The sequence below is a fragment of the Chiloscyllium plagiosum genome, chromosome 11 (genome assembly GCF_004010195.1).
Source record: "Chiloscyllium plagiosum isolate BGI_BamShark_2017 chromosome 11, ASM401019v2, whole genome shotgun sequence".
NCBI classification, from domain to species: Eukaryota; Metazoa; Chordata; class Chondrichthyes; order Orectolobiformes; family Hemiscylliidae; genus Chiloscyllium; species Chiloscyllium plagiosum.
The window spans coordinates 58,888,355-58,901,166 of record NC_057720.1 but is presented as its reverse complement, the minus strand read 5'-3'; the positions used below and the strand labels follow the sequence as shown (position 1 = coordinate 58,901,166).

Below are 12,812 nucleotides of genomic sequence, written 5' to 3'. Positions count from 1 at the left end.
ATTTTGTAGCTTGCTGCTTTATAAACTAGCACATTGCATGAACTTGTTTTATGTTTAATTAAAGTTTGATAAGGTGCTGTACAAAAGGTTAATTCATAAGGTTGGATCAAAGAGGATTTGGGGTAATTTATTAGTTTGGATAGATGACTGGCTGATGGACAGAAGATGGGAAGTCATGATAATTTTTTCTGCTGGATGGCAGGATGTAACTAGTGGGTGCCACAGGGTTTGGTCCTTGGACCCCAGTTATTTACAATCCACATTTACGACTTGGATACAGGGATAGAAGGCTGTATAGCCAGATGTGCGAACGACACAAAAATAGGTGGGACGATAAGTTGCAATAAGGAAATAAGAACCTTACAAATGGATTTAGGTAAATTAGGAGAGTGGGCCAAAATGTGGCAGATGGAATTTAATGTGAATAAGTGTGAGGTCATGCATTTGGTTTGAAAGAATGGGAAGGCGACCTATAATCTTAATGGGGAGAGACTTTGGGGTTCTCCGGTGCAGAGGGATCTAGGTGTACTCATTCATGAATCACACAAAACTAGCATGCAGGTTCAGCAGATAATAAAGAAAATGAATGAAATGTTGGCTTTTATAGCTAAATTAATAGAACATAAATGTAAAGAAGTATTTGCAACTATACAAGTTATTGGTGAGACCGCACCTGGAGTGTTATGCAGTTTTGGTTCCCTTTTTTGAGGAAAGATATAGTGGCATTGGAGGCAGTTCAAAGGAGGTTCACTAGATTGATCCAGAGATATGGGGTTCATCGTACGAAGAGAGACTGAACAGTTTAGGCCTATACTGTCTAGAATTTAGAAGAATGAGGGGAGATCAAATTGATGTATTCAAGATGATAAAAGATGTGGATAAGATAGACGTGGAGCGGATGCTTCCTCTTGCAGGGCATTCTAGGACAAGAGGGCATAGTCTTAAGATAAGGGGTAGCAAATTTAAAACAGAGTTGAGGAGAAACTTCTTCTCTCAAAGGGTTGCGAATCTGTGGAATTGGCTACCCCAAAGTGTGGTGGATGCTGGGGCATTTAAGGAGGAGTTAGACAGATTTTTACTTGGTAATGGATTGAAGGGATATGGAGAGAAGGCAGGAAAATGGGGGTGAGGAGCATTTTAGCCATGGCAATGGCAAAGCAGACTTGATGGGCCGGATGGCCTAATTCTGCTCCTATATCTTATGGACTTAGGAACTTCTGGCAGGATATGATATTGTTGAATTTTATTATATGGTTGCTGAGTAAGAGCAAAAATAGTTGTGATTTTGACCGCAAGAACATTCAATTGAATCTTTCTGGCTTGCCTGGAGTTTTAGAAGAGCGCATGTGGGAAATTGATTGGGGTGGAAGGCCAACTCAGATTCTTGACAACAGGTTAAACTTTTGCTATTAAGTTCTTAGAACATTTAAGGCATGTCAGTTTTCATGACTGCAATCAATGGGAACGTCTTGTGACTCATGGCATGCTCATGAACACAAATTAATACCCCAGCACGTTGGAATTACTTTCATGGTATAATTAACGTTTTCCAAAACTCAGAAATATATTTTCACAAACCTGACTATGAGACAAGAGTCTGTTGCTGGAAAAGCACAGCAGGTCAAGCAGCGTCCAAGAAGCAGGAGAATCGACGTTTCGGGCAAAAGATGAAGGGCTTTTGCCTGAAATGTTGATTTTCCTGCTCCTCTGATGCTGCCTGACCTGCTGTGTTTTCCCAGCACCACACTTTTGACTCTAATCTGCAGTCCTGTATATACAGGGCATCTGTCTGGCAGAGTCCACTTCCTCCTCCAACTTCCAGTGAGTAAAATCTTATTTACTAATTTGGTTCTCCCAAGAAAAAAAAGCCTCTCCATATTCATTAGTCGTAGGCAGTCTGCAGCTTGTCCTTAACACAACATTAGGGATCAAGGTTCAATGGGTCCACAAGCCTGCTCAAGTGAGGCGACTGTGCTGGCTGGTTCCAGCAAACCTGACTGGGCCAGAGCAGCAGGGCTCAACTTTAAAGGGGGAGCAACCTAAATAGGACATCAAATGGGGATTACCAGTAAAGCTGGACAGTGAGGTAGGCTGGGTGATGAGGGAAGAAAGGGAATGGAACTTAAAATGATTGTTGGAGGGACTAGAATAGTTGAATAGAAATATAAAACTGGGATATAGAGGGGAGTTTAATATGATAGGGGCAGTGGGGTCAGCAAAGGGTAGGAGCTGGTTATTAAACATGGAGAGCACAAATCAGGAAAAGGATTTGTTAAACAATCATTTCACATTAAAGGCATTAAGGTCTAAAATCTGCAAATATCTGCCTTCCAACCATTTCCAGTCGTTTGTTAATGATTCACAAGAAGGGCAACTATGATTCCTGAAGAAGGGCTTATGCCCGAAACGTCGATTCTCCTGTTCCCTGGATGCTGTCTGACCTGCTGAGCTTTTCCAGCAACACATTTCCAGCGAAGAACAGAAGTATCCAGGGAGGTAGTGAAAGGTCCTTTGAAGATGACAGAAGAAATGGGAGATGAAAGAAGAAGGCTTTCAAAATTCATAGAGGGGGAAATTATATCTGCAAGAGGAGAATAGAGGGTAAAAGACTCATGCAAAACTCACTACCATTATCTTGTAACAAATCCTTTTCCAAATGAGAATGTGCAGTGCAAAAAGAGGGCCCCCAGATCTGTTTGCACATGTTGAGTTGAGGCACAGCCAGCACATATCCAAAACAAGATATTGAAACTGAAAGTTTGTAAAGCTAATACACGAGCAGTTTGTAAAGACCTTTATTTTGAAGTTAAACCATCATTTCACATTAAAGGCATTAAGGTCTAAAATCTGCAAATATCTGCCTTCCAACCATTTCCAGTCATTTGTTAATGATCCACAAGAAGGACAACTATGATTCCAGCATTACTAATGCTAGAGGTTTGAAACGCTAGGGAACAGGAATTAATGCGTAGTCATTCACACCGGATTATTCACAAGCCCGTGTGTATGAGAGTTAACAAGTTAGGGATGAAGCTGTGCAGTTGCCTCATTCTACCAGCTCCGCATGTAGAAAAAATGTAGGGGATATACAAATAAGAGTAAAATACTGTGGATGCTGGAAATCTGAAATAAAATCAGAAACTGCTAAATAAAGTCAAAAGGTCTAGCAGCATCTAGGAGATAAATAAGAGTCATACTGGATTTAAACCATTAACTCTGTTTCTGTCTCCACAGATACTGTCAGACCTCTTGAATTTTTCCAGCACATTCTGTTTTTATTTAAGATTTATACACAAGATTTGATAGATGTGAGAAAACTACAAGTATAAATCAATTACAACTTAATGTTTTCAGTTACTTTTGCAGACTTATATTTTCTATGGTATTATATTTGCATATTTTGCTTAATCAGAATGTACAGTAACATACATTGAGTCTTTTAGTCAAGCTGTGTTTACTGATATCGTAGAGCTAAATTTACTGCACATTGGTTGCTAAATTTACTGATGACATAAAGATAGTTGGAAAGTAGGTTGTCAGCATAGCATCATGAAGTTACCGAGAGAAATAGATAGATAGAGTGAGTATGCAAAGATCTGGCAAATAGAACATAATGTGGGAAAATGTAAAATTGTCCATTTTGGCAGGAAAAATAATCATGTTATCTGAATGGGAGAAATTCCAAAGGCAAAAGTGAGGACTGCAGATGCTGGAAACCAGAGTTTAGGTCAGAGTGGTGCTGGAAAAGCACAGCAGGTCAGGCAGCATCCAAGGAGCAGGAAAATCGACGTTTTGGGCAAAAGCCCTTAATCAGGAATCAGAAATTCCAAAGCCCCGAGAAGCAGTGGGATCTGGGTATCCTAAAACATGAATCATAAAAGATTAGTATGCAGGTACAGCAAGTAATGTGGAAAGCTCATACAGCAGTATAATTGATTGTATGGGAAATGTAATACAAAATGAGAAGGTTATGCTTCAGTTATACACAGCATTTGTCAGACCATGCCTCGGGTATTATGTACAATATTAAACTCCTTAGTTAAGGAAGGATATAAATGGGTTGGAAGGAGTTCAGAGAAGGTTACCTGGAATTGGTACTATTCTCTTTTGAAGAAAGATTGGACAGATACGCTTGTTTCCACTGGAGCTTAGGAGAATTAACAGGAGACTTGACTGAAATATATCAGATCCTAAGGGTTTTGACATGGTGAATGTGTAAAGGATGTGCCCAGTTGTGGGAGAATCTAGAAGTTGGTATCACTACTTAGAGTTTCGAAGTCACCCATTTAAAACAAAGATAAAGGCTGCAGGATGCCACTGAATTTCTAATGTATTACAGATAAAGCCATCCTGTTAATGTCAGAGCATCTCTCCCTTAAGCCCAAGGACTGTTCAGTAATACATGCTACACTCTCTAATTAGAGTGGTGACAGTACAGTAGTAGTATATAGAGTGGTGACAGTAACGACATGATGACATTTCTGCTTGTGAAGGAAGGCAGAACTATCTGAAGTTGGTGTTTCCTTACAGAGAGTAGTACTGTCAATCGCAGTCCATTTAACTTTAGTTGTCCATTGCGTTGGTGTGGTTTCCACTTTAAAAATTCACTCCCTTCATAAGAGGTGCAAGGTGCTAATAGTATGTAAGAGCTAATAGCTGCATTGCAACAATTCATTGTAACTCTTTCGACAGTACGTCTAAACTGAACAGCAAGCGGATGCATGGGACAGCCATCACCTGCAAGCTTTTCTTTCACTGTCTCTGAATCAAAATCCTTGAATTCCCTCATTAATAGTACTGTGGCTGTACCTATATCATTTGGACCACAGTAATTCAAGGTGACATACTCTACCTTTTGAGGCCAATTAGGGATGGACAATAACACTGCCAACAACGTCAATAAATCATGAACAAATGTAAAAATTGGGGAATCTCAATTCTTCAGATTTTTAATCATTGGAGATTGTTAAATAATATAACTTTTTAACATTGTCTATCTCTTTCTCTCATTCTTCCCATTTTCTTTATTTTATTTTCTTGTGCTGCTTGACATTAAATTTTAGCTTATTGGATTCTAACTTAGAATTCTCCTACTGGCTGTTACCTTCTGTCTACCTTAGTAACATTTCTTCAATCTGATTGCTCAAATGTATACACAGTTATTTGTCTTGTTCATGCAGGCACTAGATCCTCTTTAGAGGGTGCTATGCTGTTTTGGATTTCTAATCACTGCAAGTTCCAATGGAAAACTTCATAAGACATCTTTAGGCAAGTGTAAGTGCAATCACTGGCTTGCATCAGTAGTTTACTACCGCATGCAAAATCTGGGCCATTATATCCAGTCAATTACAGCAGTGAGGGAGAATGTTTGCTCTATTCAGGCCATGTTGGCATTTATCCTTGACCCCAGCATTACAGTGGAACCTCGAATGGATATAGACAAGTTGTTGTAATGCGTGGGCAAATACAGAATAGTGCAAAGTGAGTTTGGTACAAAGAATACACAGAGTAATACAAAATAAAAGCATACATTTATAGAGTACAGGAGCAGAAGGGCATAGTTGTAGATATGCATTAGTTGTTGCAGGTGGCAGGATAGGTTGAGGGCGTGGTTAATAAAGCGTACAATCGTCTAACCTTTAATAAAAGCGTCATAGGATTTAAAAGAAAGAAAATTAAAACAACATGCTGCACTGGAATTCTGAAATAAAAACATTTAAAAAATGAAGACTCACATCAGACTCAAAACATTAACTCTGTTTATCTACAGATGCTGCCAGACCTGCATAGCCCCTGCAGTATTTTCTGTTTTTATTTTAGGTAATGTTGAACCTGTATAAAATTCAGGCTTGACATTAACTGAAACATTGTATCCAATTTTGGTGGCACACCTTGGGAAAGATATGAAAGTTTCAGACAGTGCAGAAGCAATTCATGTGAATGGTGTCGGATGCAGAACGTCACACTGTTTTCTTTGCAAAGATGAATGTTGAAAGGAGATTTGATAGAGGTATTCACAATTAGGATGGTCTGGACAGAGTAGATAGGGAAAAAATATTTCCATTTCTGAAAGGATCAAGAATTGGAGAACACAAATTTAGAGCACTGGCAAAAGAAGGAACTGAGACATGAGGAGAAACTTTACTTAGTAGCAAGAAGTTAAGGTCTGCAGTGTACTGCCTGATACTATGAAGAGGCAAGTTAAATGGAGTCATTCAAGAAAAGAGTTGGACTATTATATGAAAACAACCATGTGGCAACTTACAAAGTGAGGAAATGGCACTTTGCCCTTTTGAACAGGCAGTGAAATCACAATGGACCAAATGTTCTAATCCTGCACCCTGACAATTCTGTAATTCAGTGAATCTTCCTCCACCACTTTCTCAGCCATGCATTGCAGATCATAAGCATTTTTATAAAAAATGTCTCCTATGGTCCTTTTGACATTCACCTCAGAATTATAGAAAATAGGACCAGGATTAGGCCATTTGGTCCTTCATACCTGTTCTGCCATTCAGTATGACCACGGCTGATTATTCTGTTCCCATTTTCTCCCCATACATTTTGATCCCTTTAGCCCAAAGAGCTATATCAAACTCCGTGAACAAATTCAGTGTTTTGGCCTCAACCATTTTCTGTGGCAAGAGAATTCCATGGGCTCACTACTTTCTCCGTGAGGAAATTTCTCCTCATTCTCAGTCCTACATGGCCTACCCCATTTCCTTAAACTGTGACCTTAAATTAGTATCTTATGGTTCTTGACCCTTTTACCAATGAGAACAATTACTTGGGATTTACTCTGTCCTCATTCAGCATGATTTTGAACACCTCTATGACATCTCTTCTGAACCTTCCCTTCTCTCAGGAGAAAAGCCCAGCTTCTCCGGTGTGTCCACATGTAACTGAATTCGGTCTTTCCTGAAATTATTCTTGTAAATATTTTCTGCACCCTCTGCAGTGTCTTGTCCTTGTTAATTTATGGTGCAGGTTTGGGCACGGAATTCAAGTTGAGGCACGTGCCAGTATTTTATAAAGATTTCCTGTTTTTTCCGGTGTTTATAATCTATGCTTCTTATTTATGAGGCCCAGGATCCTTTATTAGCCATTTTCAATCTGCCCTGCTATGTTCAACAAATTGGCCACATACAGTACAAAAACAATTCTTCCTAAAAGAAAAGAGATATTTCAGTATTTGTTTTTCATTTATTTAGACTACTTTTCTGATTTATATTTCATTTAAAAGTAACTTGTTTTCTGGAATTGACATACTGATTTATCTATGTACAAAGAAAGTTACAAAGTAATGTACTTCTTCATTTCACAGTTTTGTAAATTATTCCTGGCAACAGTTGAAACAAGTCAGAAGACTGCAGTTGCAAGATTAGAGACTATGACCAAAATGAAGCAACAACAGTTTGGAAGTTCGACAGTCGCTTCATTGGAACTTTCTTCCTCACCTTCATCAAAATCACTGCTGGCAACTTCTCAAAATCCTGAGACAGATTTAATCCCCAAAGGTAAATGTGAGCACAGTATTTGTCTGCATCATCAATCATATTTAGAAGAGAAATTATTTTCAAAATAATTTATCAGTATTATTTGTTAATTTGATATTAGAATTTCACTACTTCATAATAAATTGTGTTTTTGTGATAACATTTTGATATTCTACAAACCCCACATAGGTATAGTATGTTTTTTACTTAATCTAAAAGAAATTACAGTTTGTGTTTATGAAAGTATTGATTACTGTAATATGGAATTACTTTTATTGAGTAGCCTTGCAGAAGGTCAAGTTTTGGAATAGGTGTTTGAAACGTTTTTCATCTTGGTAAGCCAAGATTACTTAAAAGGGTTCTTCCAAATATTGTGGTTGCGTTCACATTTAAGTTCACAAGAATTTTGGGCACTTTGTGGACTGCCATGGAGTTTGGGAGGTGTCTGAAAAATTGTGTGTGGGCAGTACCAGTGTCTCTTTTTTTCAGTGGCAGATGGCAAAACAAGTGAGAATGGCACATAGTTCTCAGAAAAAGGGAAATAAAAAGTTTGAGGTTCTTTTCAGCTTATTTAATTGTGATTGAAACCTGCAGGTTGACTGAATTAACCAGCCATGAGACTGGGTACAGGAGGTCATTCAAGAAGTGTGAGTAAGAATAAATGTAGCGTTGCTAGGATACAGTATAGCAAGTGGAATTGATACTATTCTCTGCAGCAAGGAGTGCAAGTTTAGACAGTCCAGTGTCAGAGTTTGAGATCTCGCTTCTGGGTTGGAGTAGAGCTATGGAAAGGGGAGCATCTAGTGGTCATGGACCAGATTAGTATCCATCACACAAAGAGAACTAAAAAAGGCATTCTGCTGAAACAATATGCGAAGTTGGAAGTTAAATTATAAAACAGAACCTCAAACGTAATAATCTTTGTATTTCTAACTGAGCCACATGCAAATTGGCAGAGTATAAGGAAGATTAGAAACGTGACACAAAGACTGGTGTGGGAGAAGTTGGTTCTGGTTCATGGGGCACTGGCACCAGTACTCTACCATTTGAGCTGTCATCAACTAGAGCATGCTGGGAGTGCTGGTGTTCTTGCAAGGCTCCCAACTAGGGAAGTAGAGAGGGCTTTCAACTAAATGAGGTGGATGAGGGATCAAGTTTGGGTAAATGTAACAAATCAAGGGATGGAGGCAGAAAAGCGAAATAGTAATATGGTAAATAAAAGAATGACAGGAAGGGACTGAGAGAAAATAAACTAAGAATATACTAGCAGTCAAGACTAGATGCTATGAAGATAACAAGGACAAGTGAAAGTAGAGGGTGTGTACCTGAATGTGAATAACAAAGTAAATGGTTTGATAGAGGAATTTTGAAGCGAATAAATATGACTTGATAGCCAATTCAGACACAGGATCACAAAGGTTATGCTCAGAATATATGACATTAAAGAAGAACGGAAAGCTAGATAAAGGCAGAGGGGTATCACAGCTAATTAAACATGGTTTTAGTGCAATAGTTGGAAATGATTTTGGTTCAGGATATCAGGATGTAGAATCAGTTCAGGTAGAAAGGAAGAACAGTGGGGGACAGAAGTTGCCAGTGGGAATAATCTACAGGTCTCAGTATTAATCATGATATAGCACCAAGTATATAAGAAGAAATATTGCAGCATGTTCTGGAGCCAACCAGAGAGCAGGATGTACTACAGTTGGTATTGTGTGCTGTGACATGATTAAGAAAGATCTCAGAGTAAAGGCCCCTCCAAGTATCAGTGATCCTAATATGATTGAATTTGAAAGGGCAAAGACTGCATTTCAGATGAGTATTTTAAAATTAAGTAAATAAGTGTGTGATTTTAGAACTCTGCTTGAAAAAGGGGTGGAGGTGGTCTCATTGAATATTTTTAAGGTGGAAGTAAATAGATTATTATTGGGCAAGAGAGTCGAAGGTTATCAGAGGTAGATGGGAACAAAGAATTTGAAACACATGTAGATCAGTCATGAACCTATTGAATGGTGAAGCAGTGTTCAAGGTCAAATTGTCATACTTTTGCTCCTATTTTCAGATTTGTAAGTGCAAGAAGCATTACAAGTTAACTTGTATACTGGCCAGAGATAAGTTAGGATGTTCAATGACTCATGAATGCATATGAGGTATGCCAACTGTACAAACCCCAGCATTGAAGGAAGTTTCTAGATGCACATGACTTCGGACAAAATTAAAATTAGACACATTCAGAGTGCAAGGGGAAGATTACATCTTTGTAACAGATTACTTCTCTGGATTTCCCATTGTTCAACAACTTAACAATACAAGTACAACCATTATTGACACAATAAGCATTATTTTCACTTTGTTCAGCACACCAGAACAGATAGTGTCTGATGATGGATCGCAATTCACTGGCAAACAATTTCAAGATGTGTACTGAGTGAGAGAACCCATACCATATCATCATACAGAACTGGCTCAGTGGTAGAAGATGTTGTGAAACTTGAAAGGGTTCAGAAAAGATTTACAAGGATGTTGCCACGGTTGAAGGATTTGAGTTAAGGGGAGAGGCTGAACAGGCTGGGGCTGTTTTCTCTGGAGCGTCAGAGGCTGAGGGGTGACCTTATAGAAGTTTACAAAATTATGAGGGGCATGGATAGAATAAGTAGACAAAGTCTTTTCCCTGGTGTGGGGGAGTCCAGAACTAGAGGGCATAGCTTTAGGGTGAGAGGGGAAAGATATAAAAGAGACCTAAGGAACGACTTTTTCACGCAGAGGGTGGTGAGTGTATGGAATGAGCTGCCAGAGAAAGTGGTGGAGGCTGGTACAATTGCAACATTTAAAAGGCATTTGGATGGGTATACGAATAAGAAGGGTTTGCAGGGATATGGGTTGGGTGCTGGCAGGTGGGGCGAGATTGGGTTGGGATAACAGGTCGGCATGGAAGGGTTGGACCGAAGGGTCTGTTTCCATGCTGTACCTCTCTATGACTCTATGACTGTTTCCTTTCTGAAACATACTATCAAATCATTTATCATCTATTCTGTGGAACACTAATGGCAAAGAGATCACCTTCTGCAGCAGAACTTATGCTCAGAAGGCAAATGTTAATTATTTTGCCCAGCAACCAATTATGTAACCATTCCAAATCATTGGACTTGCTTCTTCAAAGGCAAGGGGTTTGTAAGAGATTCATCACCAGTGAGCAGGTAGAGAAAGACCGAAATTGTTCACTGGGCAGAGAATGCAAATATAAATGCAAATACTTGGACAGCAGCACAAATTTCTCAACTATTATAGTCATTACTGATAAGCCATGAGACCTTGAGAAATAGTATCATAGAACAGGCCATTTCCGCACCTCAAGCCTGCTCCACTGTTCAACAAGATCATGGCTGATCCGACATTCCTCACATCTACTTTCCTGATTTTTTCCCCTTAACACTTGATTCCTCTACTGATCAAGAATCTATCTCAGCCTTAAATATGCCCAAGGACTCTGACCCCAAAGCTATCTGTGGCAAGGAATTCCAAAGATTCAGTCCTCAGGGAAGAAATTCCTCCTCATCTCAGTTATAAATTGGTACCCCTTTATTCTGAGATTACGCCCTCTGGTGCCGGAAGACTGGAGGTTGGCTAACGTGGTGCCGCTATTTAAGAACGGTGATAAGGAAAAGCCAGGGAACTATCGACCGGCGAGAACAAAGAACAAAGAAAATTTACAGCCCAGGAACAGGCCCTTCGGCCCTCCAAGCCTGAGCTGATCCAAATGTACTGTCTAAACCTGTCAGTCAATTCCTAAGCATCTGTATCCCTCTACTCCCTACCTACTCATGCATTTATCCAGACGCATCTTAAATGAATCAACCGTGCCTGCCTCTACCACCTCTGCTGGCAACGCATTCCAAACGCTCACCACCCTCTGTGTGAAATACTTGCCGCGTGTATGCCTCTTAAACTTTCCACCTCTCACCTTGAAATCGTGACCTCTTGTTATTGAATCCTTCACCCTGGGAAAAAGCTTGTCTCTATCCACCCTGTCTATACCCTTCATGATTTTATAAACCTCAATCAGGTCCCCTCTCAATCTCCTAACCTACTCAACCTTTCTTCATAGCTAGCACCTTCCATACCAGACAACATCTCGTAAACCTTCTCTGCACCCTCTCCAAAGCATCCACATCCTTTTGGTAATGTGGCGACCAGAACTGTACACCGTATTCTAAATGTGGCTGAACCGATGTCTTTTACAATGTTAACATGACTTGCCAGCTCTTATACTCAATACCCCGTCTAATGAAGCCAAGCATGCTATATGCCTTCTTGACCACTCTATCCACTTGTGCAGCAACCTTCAGGGTACAATGGACTTGCACTCCCACATCTCTCTGCCCATCAACTTTTCCCAAGGCTCTTCCATACATCATCTCTCATTTGTCTGAATTGAAAGCCATCTGCCACTTTTCCGCCCAACTCTCCAGTCTATCTATATTCTCCTGCATTCTCTGACAGTCCCTTATGCTTTCTGCTACTCCACCAATCTTCGTGTCATCTGCAAACTTGCTGATCATATCAAAAGTGCCCTCTTCCAGATCATTTATGTATATTACAAACAACATTGGCCCCAACACTGACCCCTGTGGAACACCACTGGTCACCTTTCTCCATTTCAAGAAACTCCCTTCAACTACTACTCTGTTTTCTGTTGCTCAATCAGTTCTTTATCCACCTAGCTAGAACACCCTGCACACCATGTGACTTCACTTTCTCCATTAGTCTACCATGGGGAACCTTACCAAACGCCTTACTAAAGTCCATGTATATGACATCAACAGCCCTTCCTTCATCTATCAACTTGGTCATTTCCTCGAAGTTGGTAAGGCACGATCTCCCCAACACAAAACCATGTTGCCTATCACTGATAAACCCATTCTTTTCTAAACATAAATAGATCCTATCCCTCAGTACCTTCTCCAGCAACTTTCCCACCACTAACGTCAGGCTCACTGGTAGTTACCGGAATATCCCTGCTACCCTTCTTGTACAGGGGGACAACATGAGCAACCCTCCAGTCCTCTGGCACCTCACCTGTATTTAAGGATGCCATAAAGATATCTGTCAGGATCCCAGCTATTTCCTCTCTTGCCTCCCTCAGCAACCTGGGATAAATCCCATCAGGACCTGGGGATTTGTTCACCTTAATAACCTCTAGCCTACCCAACACATCTTCCCTACTTATGTCAACGTGATCCAGACTAATCAATCTTCTATCTCTAATCTCAACATTCATCATGTTCCTCTCCTCAGTGAACACTGATGCAAAGTAAT

The 12,812-nt window shown here is 39.9% G+C and overlaps 1 protein-coding gene across 1 annotated transcript in view; it reads left to right on the top strand.

Moving 5' to 3' along the window:
- Positions 1-12,812, top strand: part of efcab7 (EF-hand calcium binding domain 7) — a 97,669-nt gene that overhangs the window by 30,785 nt on the left and 54,072 nt on the right. The window contains exon 5 of the mRNA XM_043700107.1: positions 7,325-7,517. Coding sequence (XP_043556042.1) covers positions 7,325-7,517 — 193 coding nt within the window. The remainder of the gene's footprint in view (positions 1-7,324; positions 7,518-12,812) is intronic.